General features: G+C 37.6%; 1 protein-coding gene across 8 annotated transcripts in view; it reads left to right on the forward strand.

The window, feature by feature from the left end:
- The window catches only part of ogg1 (8-oxoguanine DNA glycosylase), a 29800-nt gene that overhangs the window by 7321 nt on the left and 1703 nt on the right, over positions 1–20776 (forward strand). For 2 of the 8 annotated variants that reach the window (XR_012383853.1, XR_012383855.1), the window contains exons 3-9: positions 2374–2732; positions 5892–6071; positions 8884–9062; positions 10676–10823; positions 10992–11041; positions 12556–15519; positions 15673–15825. Coding sequence is in view for 4 of the 8 variants with exons in the window: in XM_073909869.1 (XP_073765970.1) it covers positions 2374–2732; positions 5892–6071; positions 8884–9062; positions 10676–10823; positions 10992–11041; positions 12556–12705 (1066 nt within the window). In the remaining 4 variants the exon portion in view is untranslated. Of the gene's footprint in view, positions 1–2373; positions 2733–5891; positions 6072–8883; positions 9063–10675; positions 10824–10991; positions 11042–12555; positions 15826–20776 lie in introns of those variants that run through there. The other 6 variants (XR_012383854.1, XR_012383856.1, XM_073909869.1 and 3 more) reach the window with 4 other exon arrangements.

Consider the following 20776-nt stretch of genomic DNA (forward strand, 5'->3'; position numbering starts at 1 on the left):
AGCGTCAGCGGCGCGTGAGCAGAGCGTGAGCAGCGCGTGTGTTTTCGGCGTCCATGTTAACAGATTAGAGCTTTCATACCGCACGCAGCAGCAGCGCGTCAGAGCGAGGCGTGAGCGTCGCCGAAGCAGCAGTGCAGCGATAGTTTCGGCGCTGGGTCTATTTTTGACGCGCTGCTCACGCTCAATTAAAGTGACAGTGCATTGATAATGACCAAAACACATTGAATGACAGTAAAAAGTAGCAATTTTACCCAATAAATGCGTTAATAATGTCAAATGGTTTATATATAGTCATTCAAATGAACTTAAAACGATTAAAAACGGCAACAAACATTTATTTAGGCCCAAACTACAAAACCGAATGTAAAACAATTTTACTATCAGTTTTGCTTAAGTTGCACACTAGTGTTGTAGGAGAGGGGAAATAGAATATTTACGGGATTTGTAGTCCATAGCGAAGTGTATTGTGGGTAGTGTAGTGCGACACGCATGCTGGATTATGTGAGCTCGCTGTGTTCTGTGCAGCTAAGCAGAGGAAGAAAGTTTTAATCGGCTTTGTTTTATGTTCACTCGAGTTATTCCTACCGGGAGCTGTTTGCACTGTGAATCTGACAACACGAAAATAAGTAAAAGAATGACATGCATTAATTACTTTTGTCCGTCTCATCATCTGCACGAGCATGAATTAACGAGCTGTTATTCTGCCGCTGGACATCACTGAAGCGGAGAAATTAACACTAGTTTGATCATGTATAAATATCATTGTAACTATATTGTATAAATATGATTATAACTAGGTCTACAGCAACCTGATAATCAAAAAACAAATGACATGATATCACAGGCGATTGTCTTCTGACTGTAGACAATTCTCATATAAGTTAGCTTTAGAAGCATACAGTACTATTTGATCTATAAAATTTGTTAAATAAACATTTGCAGGTTAATGAAACAGCATAGGAGGGGCCTTGGTACAGATGAAAAGTTTAAAAAGTGTATTTGTATATAGAGGGGTAACTAGATAGAATAGACAGAGATAGGTTGATCTCAGCAGCAGCTGCCGAAGAGCTGCGCGCTGCAGACGCAGCTGGTGTGAAAGGCAAACGCCTGCGTGCTGCTACTGCTCGACATACGCGCTGCTCACGCTCTGCTCACGCGCCGCTGACGCTTGCGGTGTGAAACAGGCGTAAGCCTTAGACCAGGCCACCTCAGTTCACGACTGACTACATTAAAATAACATCATTTCCAATTCAGTTTCTAATGACACTACCACGTCTTTTTCAAGGACACAGATGCTTTAGTACTTCAAATGTTTTCATAAATATGAGAACATTAAAAGGTGGCTAAATCTCCAACACTATTCTTTAAAACACCACAATGTTCTTTCCTATAAATGAATATATATTCTGTGCAAAATTCTTTATGGATATCCAGTCCTTTGCAATGGTAATCACACAAAAAATAAAAATGAAATATTTACACCTACATAAGTAACCCAAACAGTATTAAATGTCTTAAGACTAAAAAAAAAAATTATTCAGGTGAGGTCCAAACACGGATCTGCAGCGTCGTAATGCAACATGCTGACCAGTGGACCACAACCACTGCTATGGTGGTGCGTCTGGAATAAAAAAATAAGTATTGCACTGTCACTGTTTATTCGCCCCTTTTTAGATTTTTGATCAAGTTATGTCAGATTTATTAATGTAGTGAATCATAAAATTTTTATTGAGCAGGTGTAATATTCAATAATATTAATTACTCGAATTCTTATTTTAACCAAGGTGTCACTGTTTGGGGTCGAATAACCTGCAGGCTGCATTTTGCTCACGGGGCTGCAAGAAAATAAAAATAATGAATAAAAAGAGTGAGGCTATGGTAAAATAATAAATAAATAAATAAATAAAGTGCGACTGCTGAAAGTGCAAGCAGCTAGGGACACCGGCCCTCGCGGCTAAAAAATGGACCGGCGCGCTGGGAATTTTCCCGGTCTTCCTGATTAGCCAATCAAAGCTACGAGGCATTTGTTTACTGCTGGAGCCGAACCTCAAGACCGCAGCATCACCATCAGGGCCTTAACACGTTGTCGACTCAATAAGGAAAACAATGTTTACAATAAAAGTACCATAATCATGTTACACTGCTTGCTTTAACTTTAAATAACTCTTTTGCACAATATTCACCTTTAATACATGGTGGTGTACAATAATGGTGAAGGTATGACCTTGAAAAACACAGTCATTTCTGTCATTTCAATAATAAAAATTGTATTTTAAAAAAGTGCCTATAATTTTTTGACAAATTGTTTCTTTAAACTGTATAAACCTCTGTGTTCAGCTGTTTATGATATGACTCTACTGTCAATCTATTTAGATGGCGCGAGACCGCAGATAGTCACTGGACCGGAGTAATGCGTGGAAAAGTGTGGACACTAACACAAACAGAGGATACTTTATGGTACTATGTTTACAGCCATAATAACAATCCAGGACCAGAAAACAGACAGAAAGGAAAAGTGGAAGAGGAGGAGCAGTTGTTGGGGAAAATGTCTAAAAGAACGACTTGTATAAAGCAGGAAGACGAGGGGTTGTGCACAGTACTGTCAGAACCTGACAAAAAAGAGGAGGAACTTCTGAGGGACTATTTCCAGCTAGATGTTAAATTAGGGGATCTTTACAAGAACTGGAGCACCGTGGATCCACACTTTAAACACACAGCAAACATCTTCACAGGTACATGTCTGATTAAAGCAGTCAAAATGTAAACAATGTTGAATATTTTCATAAAATATGTTTTTTTCCACTGAACACAATTGCAATGTTAGGCAGAATTATTATGCTGAACTTTTCCTGACACTGAAAGCATATAAAATGTCTTCTACTCATTTTGAAGGGACAGCTCACCCAAAACTGAAAACTCTGCCATCATATGCTTTCTCTCTACTTGTTCCAAATCTGTTTGAGTTTCTTTATTCTGTTAAACACAAAGCAAGATATGCTAAAGAATCATTAGCTGTGATTCCATTCACCAATTTTTATGCACATTTTCGAATTTTGCATAAAAATGCTTAATGAAAACGCATTTTAAAAATGTGCATTAAAATAGAGATCTGCGCGGGACTAAATTTTGAATCCCGCACCCGCCAGGTTTTAGCCGGAACCCGACCGCTCCCGCTTATATTAAGCACTTGATGTCGCGCTGCCCGACCCGCCCCGTTTTCTATCCGCCGCGCCCGATCCCGCTAAAGAGCGGGGGGAGAACAAAACCGAAAATCACCCAGTTATACAGTCCAGACAGCCTATAACAAGCTGTCTGTATAAACACACACACGCACAGCACCAAGCACACACACACAGACAAAGCTTTCTCTCTCATTCGCGCGCGCGCGCCCTCTAACACACACTCATAAGCACCAAGCACAAACACAGGCAAAGCTCTATCTCTCATTCGCACGCACGCACGCACACACACACACACACACACACACACACACACACACACACACACACACACATACACATACACATACACATACACATATCTCTCATTCGCGCGTGCGCATACATACACACACACACTGCAACAAACAAGCTAAACACAGCATCGCGCTATTTCATTTACACACATACATACGCGTGCTCACTCGGGAGTCGGGAGCGATATTGCTAGACAGCCCGCTCCCGTCCCAAATTGAACCCGTTACCGACCGCTCCTGTGATTTATTTGGAAATTTATACCCGCGCCGTAGAAATCTGGTCGGGTCTCCCTCTCTTAATGCAGACCTCTACATTAAAACTTATTAGCACAACTGAGTAGGATAAAGTTTTTAAAACTTTGCATTTCATGAAAAAATGTATAAACTAAGCGGAAAACATTTTCACAAAGTAAATGTCAGCATGCGCATCAAAAAAGCAATCACAAAAACAGATTTGTTTGTTTAAACAGATCATGTGATGATAAAAATAGGTGCAGTCGGTCAGTATTAATAGACAAACCAGTTGAGCGGCGGCATTGAACAAAATCAGAAATGTTGTTTGGTCGTTTTAAAATGCCTCAGCCAAAGTCTGTCATCAAAGTGGTTCAGTATTATTACCTCCAGAACTGTGTTGAGCGTCTGCGCTCCCATAGAGCGTTTTGCACCTCTAAAAGACAACTCACATTCATTGCATTACGCCTTCTGGGGCGCAGGTAATTTACTATGTAAGAAAAAAAAGGCCCAAAGTGGCTTCTCCTGCAGCAATTTCATTTTTCTTTTTGATATTTGACACTAGTGATGATTTTGTTCTCTTGGACTCATTGGTAGGCCCACACAGAATCTGCCCTATAGAAATCTGCTGATTTCCACAGATTTTAGGCAATTGTTGAGTCTATTTATTGACTTCTGTAAATGTGTCTAAGTATTAATTCAGTTTTTGTATTAATTTCTGTGATATTATTGACTAATATGCAAAAATGTATTTGATTTATTTACAGTACAGTTTGTAAAGTAATATTTTCTGTTTTGTAGTAGATATATAGAGTTTTGGTAAAGGTTAGGTTAGAGGCTTTGTTTACCAAACAAGTGGATCAAATTGGATTTGCATTAAAATTTAGATAAAAAGTTTTTAAGTGATAATTATAATAATAATTAATTTTTTTTTTAATAATAAATAAAAAAAAAATTTTACATTTATTTTTAGATACTAAAAATCATTCTGCAATAATCTGCAGATTTTTTTTTTAGAATATTTTGTGCTGAAGTAGCAAAAAATGTCTGCCTGGCCCTGCTCATCAGATGGAAAAGGTGCATTTTCAAATGTTTACGTGATGTTCAAGTTTTGACCTAAAAAACCTAATCTGCTTCTTTGAATGGAAACATAGCTATTGATTTCCATAGTACACTTTAAAATATGTTGGGTTATTTAACCCCAAATGAGTGTAAAATATGCACAAACCAATGCTATCTCATGGCAATTCATAACTTTTTGCATTCGTTGCTAATTCGTTACGTTTCCTCGTGAGATGAGATGAAAACATGACCTTACATTTCCTCGTGAGAGGAAAACATGACCTCTCTTGACAGAAACTGAAAATATGGAGCCGTCGCTTGCTTTTTTAATGTCTTAACATCTTGTTTAATCCCGCCCCTTTTCACAGCAACGTACAACAGAATTCCGCATGCTTAAACTCTAGTGTAACTACGGCATTACTGGTGGAATGTGCAATCAGTGAAGATTGGCCAACAGACTGCTTAAATTTAGTCATTAAACCTCCAATACTAAATTGGCCAGTGTTTGAGTTTCATTCTCCAACCCTTGTATGTCAGAAAGGGTTTGCCTGTGACACCATTTGGTTATACAGTTTAGCTTAACTATACATAGATTTGTTACTATTGAAAGCTTCTGTTGACTACTGAATAAGTGGATATTTTTCAAAAAATTATTAAACATGCCATAAGTCTAATTTGCTTCTTTGAATGGAAACATAGGTATTGATTTCCATAGTACACTCTAAAATATAAACCCAAGTGAGGGTAAAATATGCACAAACCAATGCTATCTCATGGCAATTCGTAACATTTTGCATTAGTTGCTAATTCGTTACGTTTTCTCATGAGATCAGGATGGACAAACGCAAGGCTCTTTTAAAATATGTTAAAAAATATATGTTTGTAGCCAGTCACTTTGAGTCGCATATTTCCACTTATTGAAAATAAAATAATCACAGTATTTTTCTCCCCTTTCAAAGGTCATTTAGGTGTTATTTTTTTCATTATTTCAAGATTTACAAAATACAACTGATTATTTAAATTAAAAAAAGAATACTAGCGAGAGATGAAGTAGTAAAAGTGAAAAGTTGAAAAGTGAATTTTTGTGCATGACACCTTGTTTGTCTGTTTTTGAATATCTCAGGAGTGCGTTTGCTGCGACAAGATCCTGTGGAGTGTCTTTTCTCATTCATCTGTAGCTCTAATAATCACATCTCTCGGATTCAGGGCATGGTCGAAAGACTGTGTCAGACCCTCGGGACTCTCCTCTGCAAGCTTGATGATGTGGCCTATCATGATTTTCCATCTCTGCAAGATCTTACAGGTAGCTGTAGTAGGATTTATAGTACTTCAATGCAATGTTTGCTTTGACACACCTTTTCAAAACAAGTATGGACGCTTTTAAAAAAAAATCAAATGAGTATTTATAGGTACTTTTGAATTTCATGATTCATGATATAAGGAAAATAATTGACTCTTTTTGACTATGGTTAAATGCATATTTTTGTTTTGCCAATGCTTGAGAATCTACTATTGTTCTATTTCTATACTACCTACTTTGTTAATTTTATAAGTGTTTAACTTCAATTTTCCTCTGAATTGTGTCTTCAAAACATGAACTTTAAGGGCTAGCTTACCCAAAAATGAAAATTTACTCACTACTTACTCACCCTCAAATGATTATTAATCTTTATGAGTTTCTTTCTGCTGTTGAACACAAAAGAAGATGCTTTCCTGAAAGCTGAATTCCTGTAACCATTGACATTTATAATATTTAAGATTCATTTAGCTGGAATTAGACAAATTGTATCCATCAAGGGATGTACATATGCTCAGATGGTGGGCCCAGAAGTGTCAAGAAAGTATTCTCCACACCATTAGACGATTGTTTGACTGATCCATTGATACAATACAGGATAGATCCATAATCCATGTTGTTTTCACCCAATTTTGACCCGATCGACCAAGTGATGTGGCAGAAATAGAGACTTGTTAGACCAGTCAAACCTTTTACAAACTTCTGTTATCTAATTTTGGTCATCGTGCGAACAGTTTTCTGTTCTTAGCTGACAGAAGTGGTACCTGGTGTGATCTTTGTGTGCTGTAGATCCTCTCTTTTTTAAGGTTTTATGTGTTGTGCATTCAGAGACACTCTTCTGCACACCTCAGTTGTTGCGAGTTGCTATTTGACTTACTGTTGACTTTCATGAGCTTAATCAAATCCTACCATTCTCCTCGGAGGCATTTTTCTGCGGGTTACTGAGTATTTATTTTTTCTGTAAAACCCTAGCAACGTGTGGAAATCAGCAGTTTTTGAAATTCTTAGACAAGCCATGTGACATTAAATACCACACCACATTTAAAATCACCTAAATCACCAGCAGAACATGTGTAAGTTGCAGATGAATGCACAGGGGTTGGACAATGAAACAGAAACATCTGGTTTTAGACCACAATAATTCATTAGTATCGTTTAGGGTCTCCTTTTGCTGCGAAAACAGCATCAATTCGTCTTGGGAATGACAGATACAAGTCCTGCACAGTGGCCAGTAGGATTTTAAACTATTCATTTAGCAGAATTGTGTAACATTACGTGATGCTGGTGGAGGAAAATGTTTCCTGACTCGCTCCTCCAAAACACCCCAAATTGGCTTAATAATATCCAGATCTGGTGACTGTGCAGGCCATGGAGATGTTCAACTTCACTTTCATATTTATCAAACCACTCTGTCACCAGTCTTGCTGGGTGTATTGGTGCATTATCATTCTGATGCATGGCACCACCTTCAGAATACAGTGTTTAAAATATTGGACCTAGGTATTGCAGCCCAAACACTCACTGATCCACCCCTATGTTTCACTCTAGGCATGCAACAGCCTTTGTGGCACTTTCCTTTGGGGCTTCTCCACACCTTTTTGTGGGACAGAGAGTGAAGGTGGACATGTTTCACATTGTCCACAACCTAACATTTTCTCTGATGTTACTATTGAAACCAGCATTTGGCCAAAGTGACCAAAGGTTTGGCTATAGAAACCTGGCCATATACATTATACATGTCAGAAATAGTTTGCCTGTGACAACAGTTGGTTATACTGTTTGTCTTGGAAGAAAGTGAAGAGCGAGGGGCGGTCAGGGGGCTGTGGGGGGTTTGGAGGGAGGGAAGGATGGTGTCGCGGACTAAAGTAAAAAGCCAGGGGCATTATGGGCCCCTAATTACATCTCTGGGGGCCCCCAAAATGCCCTTAAAATCGTCCTGACCTAATGTTTGTAACGAGGCAACAGACACATGTAAACTGAAGAGTATAAGTATCGAATGCACATATCTACATCGTGTCACATCACTCCACTTCTAATGTGATTTATGTAGAGTGAATGGATTTCATTACTTTGATAAAACTCATTTGTTTATGTAGAGGTTGATATTACTCCCTGCCTGTGTTTTCATATATGTTAAAGCTTTAAAATACAACACTAAATGCAACAGGAGTGTCCAAACTCGGTCCTGGAGAGTTTATTTCCAACCCTAATCAAACACACCTTAACCAGCTAATCAAGCTCTTACTAGATATACTAGAAACTTCCTGGCAGGTGTGTTAAAGCAAGTAGGAGATAAACGCTCCAGAACACCGGCCCTCCAGGAGTTAGGAGACCCCTGGTCTAGTATAATTACAAGTCCCAAATATGGTCCAAATTGAGCTTTCCATTCTATAGGGATAATTCTTGTGGTTATAAATAAGCATATAAAACCATTTGTGGTGAATTTTTACTTTAGCCAGAGACCTTATATGTATATATCAAATAACAATATGACATTGAATCAATGCATGGCGCGACCGGTCCTATATGTGAATTGAATTAACTAAATTGACTGTAGTGTATGTGTTTAAATGAGTGTGTATGGATGTTTTCCCATACTGGGTTGCAGCTGGAAGGGCATCCGCTGTTTAAAACATAGGCTGGATGAGTTGGCGGTTCGTTCCGCTGTGGCGACCCTCGATGAATAAAGGGACTAAGCCGAAGAAAATTGAATGAATCTATGCATGCTTTGGTACATTTAACAGACCACAATGCGAAATTACATCAGTACTATTAAGGATAATGTTTCGTTTTTTAATGTTTGTTTCGACCCTTTTAGACCCTTGTGTGGAGATGCGTTTGCGTGACTTAGGATTTGGCTACCGCGCACGTTTCCTGCAGCAGAGCTCACAGATGATCATGAATTCTCATCACCCTGATTGGCTACAGTCACTCCGCAGCACCCCCTACCTGCAGGCCAGAGATGCGCTGAGAACTCTTCCTGGAGTTGGTCTGAAAGTAAATACTCATTCAGTTTTTAAGCATACAAATATTGCATTAAAGCTCAATCTTACTCTTGCATGCATTTATCGAAATACTGAACAAAACTCTACAAATTTAGTAATGCCTATGATTGGCCATTGAATTCTTAAGGGCGGGACACACCAAACAGTGTGTTTAACACATCTCGACGGGTAAAGTCGGATTGTATTAGCCCAATTCAGCATGTAGAACAGTGTTGGCTGATGTTGGCAGTGTTGGTAGTGCTCTGATTTCTATTCAAGAGCGAATCAGATTGCAGAAACAACAACTGTGAAGTACCCAAGTAAACAATTCAAGTTAAGAAAGAACACATAGAAGCCAGCTGTAATTTCACAACATTTCTCAAATATAAGCCAACGATATGGAGTAATGGATTATCAGATACTAAACACTGCTTCGTTTACGCTTCGTCTGTGCTCATTCTATCTTTGGGTTTCTCTTTGTGGAATGAGAAAACAGATTAGCACGAGTTAAACTATAGGTGTGGAAGGTGTCTTCACTTCTTTTTAAAGTCATATGCAGAACATGTTCTATCATTTAAGTTGCCTGCCATGCGTTTGGTGTGTTCATGCACCACTTTTCAGAGGTGAGCTGACAACACAGCTTTCGTCGGTGCTAGTTGTTTGGCATTAGCTTGGTCTATCCCGGCCCTAGGCTCAACAGAAATATGTCATTGGTTATAATGTGTAATGCTGTTTATTTACACATTTAAATAAACCAGGGATGCACAATATATCGGCTGCCATATAATTTTTTGGCCGATAAATGCTATTTTTAATGTTATCGTTATCGGTCCTTTGTCAAAACTAGGCTGATATCTTTAAACCGAATGCGTGAGCTGAACTTGTTCAGACTTGTCCAGTGCACTATAATGAAGCTTTCCTCACATTGTTTATTCCTTCAAAGGCTGTCCTTTCTTTGTGTGGTATTGCTGTGCGTTAATACTGTTAAGTAACCATATTCCTTATCATTGTGGATATGTTGGATAGATTGTCAATACGTATTCTGGTTTAAATTGTCTTACGAAAAATATTACATGTGTAAACATAATAGCAGCGATGGACACGTGTCAAACAACTAGTTGGGTTGTTTGTAATCTAATATGATTATTTGTTATTATCAACCCGCTGCTTACCATAATAAAAGTAATAGTAGAAAAACTCTGAATTGTTTTTTATTTATCGGCTAATAAATCGGTTATCGGCCTCTAAATTTTTTAGAGTCATTGGTTATTGATATCGGCCAAAAAATCCATATTAGTGCATCCCTAAAATAAACAGACCTTAAAATCCTAGTTAAAATAAATCAGCAATTTTTACTCTTTTATATTGGCATTCAAGTTTTTTATCTGTAATTCTCCATTAATTTCAGATATCTGATGGTAACACAGAAAACCACATCAAGTATAGCTTGTACAATTGGACAGATGCCTAAAATGTAACTAAAATGATGTATTAGTATACTTGCGCAGAGTATGCATTTGGCATATGCTGCTTTATTTATTGTTAATAGCTATGCTCTAACTGTTCCATATATACATTTATAATATCTGTCTTATATCTATGAAATGTGTGTTTACTGGGGATCAGGTGGCTGACTGTGTATGTCTGATGTCACTGGACAAGTTTGAGGCTCTTCCTGTGGATACACACGTGTGGCAGATTGCCAAACGTGACTACAACTTTGCTCCCGGTACCAGCCAGAAGACCTTGACTGATAGAGTCTACAAGGAGATTGGTTTGTACTTTTATAATATGCCAAGCTGTGGCAACCACCTATATCTGCCTAATATTTATGCCTTTGAATTTTAGACTAGAAAACAACACTTGTGCTTTCTCCAGAATAATAAAAAAAACTGCTTTTTATTTATTAAAAATGTGGTACATTTTTGATCATCTTTTCCAGGTGACTTCTATAGAAAACTCTGGGGTCCTTATGCAGGCTGGGCACAGTCTGTGAGTAAACTTGCACAACATTAATGGGTGGAAAAAGTGTGTGTATACAGTTGAAGTCAAAAATATTAGCTCTCCTGTGAAATTGTAATTGTTTTTAAAATGTTTTCCAGCGTTAAGCAATTTTTTTCATCCTATTTTAAAACTGTTTTAAAAATTAATTTCTTATAACTACTTTATTTTGACTTCACCATGTTGCAAGTACATAATATTTTAGTACTTCTTTTGCAAGATATCTGTATTTGGCTTAAAGTGCCATTTAAAGGGTTAACCAGGCTATTTGGTTAACTGGGTAATTTAGGTTAATTAGGTAAGTTATTGGACAACAGTGACTATGTTTACATGGACATCAGTAATCAAATTATTTGCTCTAAGCCACAGTCACACTACTCTTTTCTTCCCTTAGACTTTCTTTCATACGCATGTTAATGCATCAGTCCGGAAACGCAAGCTCGTGCAACAAGTTTCTCAGTTTGCTGCGTTGAAAAGTTTAATCTTGGTGCACTCTGACCTGCGAAATCGCATCTTGTGACCGCGTGTGACCAATAGAAGGTCAAAACATGACAGAAATTTAAAATATGGACCTATCGCTCCCTTTTTTAATGTCTATCTTGTTTAATCCCGCCCTTTTTTGCAGCAGTGTTCGACAGAATTTTGCAAGTGCAAACTCTAGTGTGACTGCTGCCTTAATCTGACTAAGACAATAGTAAGATGAAGGCGTTTACATGAGTTGCTTTTTGAATGTTCCTTTTATGATCCCGTTTTATATGTTATAGCACATAATTCGATTAACGTCATTGCGTCACAGCACTATCCACATTTCCTCCGGAGTTTCATGTAATTTTGGGTGTTTCATTTTTAATTTGTCGACTGCAGTTTGGCACTTTCACTTTCATTCAGAAACATTTCATGCATGCCCCCGTGACAAACGGGATATAGGATGCGAGGAACTGCAGGAAGAGTGTTGTTTTAAAGAAATTTAAGACCGCACGCCGAATGGAAAAAAACTCAGCATTTCGCGATGTGTGTGTCTGTGGTCCTTTACTGACTCTGTAGGTGCAGAGAATAGTGTCAAACTAGTGTGTGTATGGAATATCTTGTCACAAAATGCAGCGAAAATTCTACACGATGGTAATAGTTTGATTAAGGTGTTTACATGTTTTTACTGCACTTCAGTAATGCGACTAAAATCAGCAAACTCCACATGCCTTAATTCGATTTCTGTTTAGTTCGATTATGACTTTAATCAGATAAAGTTAAAACAAAATCTCTGTTTACATTGCAGACTCTTAATCAGAGTATTGTCTTAATCATATTAAAATCGGATAATTGATGCCCATGTAAACATACTCAGTGATTTGTTCTGTAGCCAATCAAAGAAAAAAGGCACTAATAATATTAATATTAATATTTGCTTTAAAAAAAAACTAAACTGTTTTTAATTCCAGCCCAACTAAAATAAATACGACCTTCCCAGAAAGAAAAAGTATTAATGATGCCTTTGTGTCTTGTGTCAGGTACTCTTCTGTGCTGATCTAAAGAAGTTTCAGAAGCTGAAAGAAGAGGTATTGAGTGAAGATAAAACAGAACTGAAGATAGATGAGAGAAAACGTGACCGATGTGCAGAAAAACAGAAAACACAAAAGAAAAAAAGCAAGAGGACTTAAGATAATGTGATAAAGGGGATATAGTTCTTCAGTAATCAACCTGGACAGTAAGTCTGCATAACTCCTGTATGGTATATTTTCCGAATAACCCATTTATTAAATTCTCAAATTGCTTATTTTTAAATAGGTAATTTCAAGCAAAGTATAGTCTACACACTTATAAGTGTGCAGTTAAACACACCCAAGGGTTTGTCTTTGCTTCAAAATATTTGAGAGAAAAAATAATAATGAAGAAACATTTGAGAAGAAACACATTGTGTTTTACAAAATTAAATGCTGAATTTGCATTAAGCATGACTTTTCCCTTATAAAATTGCACAATTTCAGTGTTTATAATCTCATAATTCTTTATTAAGTGGTCTTTAAATATTTGCCTCTATTTTGGCAACACCAAACATTCTTTATTTACATTGGAGATTATTACCAAAGTCCCTTTAAGGCATAGATATATACACTAGATATTGCATACGGACACTGAGCATGCGTCAACAGCGCTGCCACATTTGTACAGTGCTCCCAGTAAAAATGTCATTTATCTACACTAGTCAAGACTAAAGCCAATGTGAATATGCTGGACTTTAGCGCTGTGTACGGGTGTAGTAACGAGCAAACAAAGAAAACAAAGCATAAATGCAGAACGTTAAATAGGTAAGATTTAGTTTTTTACATTTTTGTATATTACAATCTTTTTGGCTAAACAAGTATTGTTACTGCAACTGCTAAAAGTAGCATCAACTCACAATAAATACTAGGCTTATGCTAATTTGGTTGAATAAAATCAGCAAACAATGTAAATGAAATATGACAACAAGACACTGCGGTACTAGAAACTGGTATTATTGTCGGCTAAGGGAATGAGTCGTTCATAACGGAGATTCATTCAGTTGAATTCAATTCAGCTTTATTTGTATATCGCTTTTACAATGTAGATGGTGTCAAAGCAGCTTCACATAAATGGTCATAGTAACTGGATCAGGGTAGTTCAGTTTTTAGTGTTTAAGTTCAGTTCAGTTTAGCTCAGTTCAGTGTGGTTTGAAGTCATTACTGAGAGTCCAAACACTGAAAAGCTAATTCATCGATGAGTAGCTTTTTTAGATCCTGAACCATGCAAGCTAGAGGCGACAGCGGAGAGGGAAAAAAACTTCACCAATAGGAAAGTGAAGAAAAAAAACCTTGAGAGAACCAGACTCAGTTCGGCACGACCATTTTAATTTCTCCGCTGGCCAAAAGTCTTGTGCAGAGCTGCAGTCTCAGCAGTGGAGGCTGAAGCTGGCCTCAGCGAAGACTCGTCTGTCCCTGGAGCGTCACTGGAATCAGTCTTATGCTCTCCACTCCCCCATGACAAACAGCGCAGCAGCAGCAGCTCAGGATATGGCCTGGTCCCGGAAATGGAGAATAAAGAGAATAATTAGCGTAGCTGCTGTTCATAGTGTATATAAACAAGATGTAGAAACTTGTGTGGAAAAGAAAATTGTTGGTCATCCAGTCTTTAACATCTCTAATACACTCAGTTAGCTTAGACAATTCAGACATCTCATCAGGTTTAGTCAAAATATATAATTGAGTATCATCTGCATAGCAGTGAAAGCTGATCCCATGTCTTCTAATAATGTCTCCTAGTGGTAGCATGTATATTGTAAACAGCAAAGAGCCTAAAACTGATCCTTGAGGCACCTCATAATTTACTGACGAATTCACTAACGAATTGCACCCTCCGTCTGAATTAGAAGGGAAAGCAGGAGAGGTGGTGTGTTTCAGGACATGGATCAGATCAAATTTAACAGGGAGGAAGGATAATACATTTGCATGCACACAAACACACACTCTTTGTCGGCAATGCCTGTGCGATCATTTATCCATCGATATAGTAAAGTGATGTAAAATTAGAATTTTCGTATTTTAAAATAGAAATTTTCATAATGACTACCGGGAAAACTCCTGATCATAGATAAATGTGTATATGTGTATATATCTCTGGCTCTAGATGGCTAGTCCTCCATTGCACCTTGGTCCCACATTCATTTGAAAGGAGCGCTACCCTGTACTAAAATGGCAGCTCTATTGACGCATATCTTCCAATAGACAACAATAGCGTAGGAGACATCTAATGTAAAAATCTATGCCTTTTAGGCAAGTCAATTCACTCAGCGGGCATTCTGTCTGGCCAAGCTTACGATTACATTACTCATTTGAAATCACCAATAAAATTAAGCAACATCCGTGTCATAAGTTTAGTTTCCGAACGTTCGAATCAAACAAAATCGGCATTTTTTCAGGTTTCAGGCTCTCGAAAGGAACGAGATCACGACACCAACCTCATTTATGGCCACGTTGCACATTACCATGCTCTGAATTATGCTTCGTCAGATTGCGCTGCTTTTCCGAAGTAATTCACAACTTGGTCTTGATAGCGAATCTCCTCCTCCTGTTTACAAGTTTGTGGGAGTTTGAGCAGTTGTTATCAAGTAATGTGTGTTTGAAAGGACAGACTGTACCTCACATTCATTTTATAGACATTACAAAACCAAAACAAATGTTTGTTTTCAAGTGTAGTTGGCTTATTTAATAATAATAGTAGAGATTTCAAGCTTTATTTTGATATATTCCTTATGTCTGTGAAGCAAGTATTCGCTGAGATTCCAGTGCCTTTGTTGACCACAAAAACTGTCGTAAAAACATACGTCTGGTCCAAGCTTCTCCCTCAGAGAAATGTCAGTCTATAGCGATTGATGATTGGCTCCTGTTCTCGTAGGCGGGGCTTTATTTGCCAATTTGATTGTTACACTTTTCCCCATTTAAAACTATAGAGCAGAGGTCACCAATCCTGGTCCTGGAGGGCCGGTGTCCCTGCAGGGTTTAGCTCCAACTTGCCTCAACAAGCCTGCCTGGATGTTTCAAGTATACCTAGTAAGACCTTGATTAGCTTGTTCAGGTGTGTTTGATTAGGGTTGGAGCTAAAATCTGCAGGACACCGGCCCTCCCGGAACAAGTTTGGTGACCACTGCTATAGAGTGACCTGTCTTGTGTATACTACAGTCTTTGTTTTTACTGGCAATTTATATCAATTAATATGCATCAGTGGGAATTCTTCGGTTGTTTTGGAAATAAATGGATAGATGGTATGTGTGTTTGTGCTGTAGTTGTGTTATATGCACTGAAACTGCACTTTAATGACACTGAATTGCACATGCCCATTACACAAGCACAAAAATACATACATTATGCCAGTTCATCCACCCAGAAACACAAACAGTGACGCTAAAAAAAGGAAAGGCTGGACTGAGTCAGTGGCTTATGTAAGTGTGACCCAAGTCATGCGGCAATGTTCTTTCTCGGAGGGGCTTACAGCATGCCATGCAATGTCAAAATGACTCACATCATAATAAAAGTGTTTTACCAGAGGACCGAACATCAAGACAAAGATATTTTCGGGATTAAGCTGCAAGTCTCCCATGCCCTCAAACATAGTGTGACTATAGGTCTTCATTCATGTGTGTCAGTCCAGAGAGTCTTATTCAAAGTCAAGAAGAAGGTTAAAACACATTTTAATTTATTTCCTCATCATTTATTCAATCTCAGATGGTTATAAACTGTTGAACTCAAAACAAGATATTCGGAATATTGTTGGAAACCATAGCAGGAACAAAAATACTTTGAAAATCAATGGCGGCTGCTTTCCAACCTTTTCCCAAAACTTCTTATTTTGTGTTCAACAGAAGAAAGAAACTCAAACTGGTTTGGAACAAGTTGAAGGAAGAGTAAATCATTGTAATTTTCCTTTCAGGTTGAACTAGCCCTTTAAGACATGTGATGTAAGAATGTCTTCGAAGGATAAACAATCCAAACATTTAGTAAGATTGTTTAAACTAACCATCTAGCAATGCATTGTTCCTGCCCGAATACCTGGCTGGATACCTGGCTTTATTTACCTTGCACGCAAAAGCTCTGTACTTTAACCTAGGGAGCTTAACGTATAATTATAGCTCTCATTAAATCTGTTCCAAAAGCTAATAGGCATAATTATACCTTCTTTAGGGCTGATTCTAAAGAAGCACTGCATGCATCCTTTGCAGACAATCCAATCCCATTATAATTATCCAAGACGCTTGACGAAACGCTGTCAAGCTTTGGCTGGTTAAGATAACCCTTCTAGCAGTGGTGGAAAAGCCAGTCTGCAAGTGGAAAAGCATCTTCCTTAAACCCCCCCCCCCCCCCCCACACACACACATCATTAATTTGCTTTTATTTAAGACATAGAAAAGGCCATTAAGGAGGTATTTCCGCCAATAGCTATAGGAACTAAAAATGTTCCTCCAGTGGAAAAGCTCATAATGACAAACTAAGCAAGACAAAATTGAGGAACATGATCAGTAGTCAAGGGAACAAATGGGGGAACAAATGTTCCTGTCCGTTTTTACACTCGCACTTGCCCTTGAGGGAATGCCTTCCACCATTTTATCATACCACGTCAGGTGGACAAAGGAAGTACCCTCGAAACCTACACTACCTGACAAAAGTAAAAAAAAAAAAGTACAATAATTGCAAAACGTGTAATTGACATTATTAACAATCAGGTCCTACAAATGGGCAAAACAGAATTATTGCACTAGACAGTTTTCAAATCACACTATACAGCAGTACTGCCCGATCATGTTTATATTTTTATATGTGGGTATTATACCGTGTTCATGTTTTGCATGGTCTTGATGTTCAGCACTTGTTATTAAGCATGATTTGAGAATGACCAAAGGTTGTCTTGTCTCTTCGGCAGAAGCAAAAAATTGGCATTTGCAAACATTTTCTAGGTCTTATAATCTCAATGCGGTTCTAAAAAATGCTCTAAACTTATTTCACAATGTACATCTTAAAACTATTTTGTTTTACTTGAATGTGTTCTTCTAAAAATTCTAAACCCTTATATTTATTTTCTTGATAATTGCAGAATTGTGGTGTGTTCACAGCAACTGAAACACAAATGTTGGAAGGCATTTCCACCATTTTAAAGATCATTCTACGTCAGGTGGACAAAGGAAGTACCCTCGAAACCTACACTACCTGACAAAAGTCTTGTCGCTTATCCATGTTTTAGGAACAACAAATATTAAATTGACTACTAGGTAGTCATTTGGTATGAGAAGTGGCTTATATGAAAGGCAAAGGCCTCTAGATTACACTTATTTTAGCAAAATAAAATATGACCATGCCTTGATTTTTAATTAAAGAGTAAGGTCTGACTTTGCTTAGACAAAAGTCTTGCTACTTAACAAAAATAATGTCCAGTATAGAATAAAAAGTCAGTGCAATGGAAAAAGAATGAATATTGTGTATGACTCCCATGAGCTTGGAGGACTGCATACATCTCTGCAATGATTCAAATCCCTTATTTATAAAGTCATCTGGAATGGCAAAGAATAAGTTCTTGCAGGACTCCCAGAGTTCATCAAGATTCTTTAAATTCATCTTCAATTCCTCCTCCACCTTCATCTTACCCCAGACATGCTCAATAATGTTCATGTCCAGTGGTTGGGCTGTCCAATCCTGCAGCACCTTAACCTTCTTTGCTTTCAGGAACTTTTTAGAGCAACGGATAATAACTTGACTTCTCGTTGATCATTTGGTAAAGTGTCAAAAGGTAGATTTTTCAGATAAATTATCTGTTGAACTGCATCCCAGTCATCACAGATACTGCAAAAGACCTACTGGAACCCACATGGACCCAAGATTCTCATAGAATTCAGACAAGTTTGGTGAAGGAAAAATTATGGTTTGGGGTTACATTCAGTATGGGGGCGTGCGAGAGATCTGTGATGAGTGTATGGCAACATCAACAGCCTGAGGTATCAAGACGTTTGTGCTGCCCATTACATTACAAACCACAGGAGAGGGCAAACTCTTCAGCAGGATAGCGCTCCTCATACTTCAGCATCCACATGAAAGTTCCTGAAAGCAAAGAAGGTCAAGGTGCTTCAGAATTGGCCAGCCCTAAACTGGGAGAACACTTTCTTTGCCATTCCAGATGACTTCATTAATAAGTGATTTGAGTCATTGCAGAGATGTATGGATGCAGTCCTCCAAGCTCATGGGAGTCATACACAGTATTCATTTTTTTTCCACTGCACCATGACTTTATATTCTATACTGCACATTATTTCTGTTAAGGGACAAGACAACTGTCTTAGCAAAGTCAGACTAATTTATTTAGGTAAAATAAGCACAACCTAGAGGCTTTTGCCTTTTATATAAGCCACAAATGATAAACTAGAAGTCAAGTAATTATTTGTTGTTCCTAAAACTCGGATAGGCGACAAGACTTTTGTCAGGTAGTGTATAAATTCACCCAAAAGCCAAATATCCTTTTTGTGAGTAGTGTATGATTGTGTTTCATACTTTACTCTCATTTCTGTAATACGTTGTCTTTATTTTTAGCAACATAACTCCTAAGTACTGCATGACATTAATGAACAAAGCACATCCACATCAGATGGCCCATTCTATGATTGCTCTGCTTGTATGTGTTTGCTTTTTTGGTGATTATGCAACTGTATGTTCATGCCACACACACATAGTGTTGGTGACCCAAATCTGTTGTTTCTCCTGTAAGGCTGTAAATACTTACTGTCATTAAAACGAAGCCCCTTTCTTGTTCAATTATCACAATATAGGTTCATTCCTCCAAAATCTTTGTTACTGTCATGTGCCTGTTAGGACCCATTCATTCTGCATTTGTGTTTCAGTTGCTGTGAACACACCACAATTCTGCAATTACTAAGAAAATAAATATAAAGGTTTAGGAGTTTTAGAAGAACAAATTCAAGTAAAACAAAATAGTACATTGTGAAATAAGTTTAGAGCATTTCTTAGATCCTCATTGAGGTTATAAGACCTAGAAAATGTATGCGAATGCCAATTTTTTGCTTCTGCCGAAGGGACAAGACAACCTTTGGTCATTCTCAAATCGTGCTGAATAGCAAGTGCTGCTTTATCAACGTCAAGACCATGCAAATTATGAACACAGGGTATAATAATTGCATAGAAAAATATAAACATGATCTGGCAGTGCTGCTGTACAGTGTGATTTGAAAACTGTCTAGTGCAATAATTCTGTTGGCCATTTGTAGGACCTGATTGTTAATTATGTCAATTACCAGCCTGTTCTCACGAGAAAACGTAAGTATTTTACGTTTTGCCAGTTTAGTGGCTAGTTCAGTCGTACGAAATTGTACGATTTTAAAAAGGAGGCGTGGCACCTAACCCCACCCCTAAACTCAACCGTCATTGGGGGATGAGCAAATCATACTAACTTGTTCGAATTAGATTGTACGAATTATACGAATTAGCCACTAAATCAAAAAGTTACGAATTGCCGTGAGATTGTGTTGCAATTACACATTTTGCAAATATTGTACTTTTTTTTTTTTTTTGCTTAATTTTCCATAGATGCTGTGCAGGTGGAATCGATATTCAAATGAAGCTATGAAAAGAGCCATAAAACAGTGTCACACAGTTTTCAGTTTATTAAAATAAATAAAAATACAAACAATACAATAAAAAACAGTCGTATAAGATTTTGCATATCTACATTAATCAGTCAATGTTATTTTATAGTATTTAGAATTTGCTCTTCAGTGTTTGAACTCTCAGTAATGATTAAATCACACTGAACTGAGCTACACTGAACTGTACTGAACTTAAACACTAAAAACTGAACTACACTGTTCCATTTACTATGACCATTTATGTAAAGCTGCTTTGACACAATCTACATTGTAAAAGCGCTATACAAATAAAGCTGAATTGAATTGAATTATTTATTAAAAACAAATATTACTATCAATCGTGTTTTTAAGAGAAATAATGACCAATTTTATAATGGTTGCTCTTCTAAAATGAAATGATATACGTAGCTGATGAATCTGACCCCCAGAGCCATCTAAGTGAGACGCAGCTGCTGTGCTCTTGTTTACCCTCGCCACTGTGCACCTGCTCTGTGTATTTTACAGTTTGCGCATATCAATGTAATACTGAACAGTTTAAATTTATTAACTGAAATAAGTTTACTTCACACAAATGG

Source organism: Danio rerio, chromosome 8 (genome assembly GCF_049306965.1).
Source record: "Danio rerio strain Tuebingen ecotype United States chromosome 8, GRCz12tu, whole genome shotgun sequence".
In the NCBI taxonomy this organism is placed as follows: Eukaryota; Metazoa; Chordata; class Actinopteri; order Cypriniformes; family Danionidae; genus Danio; species Danio rerio.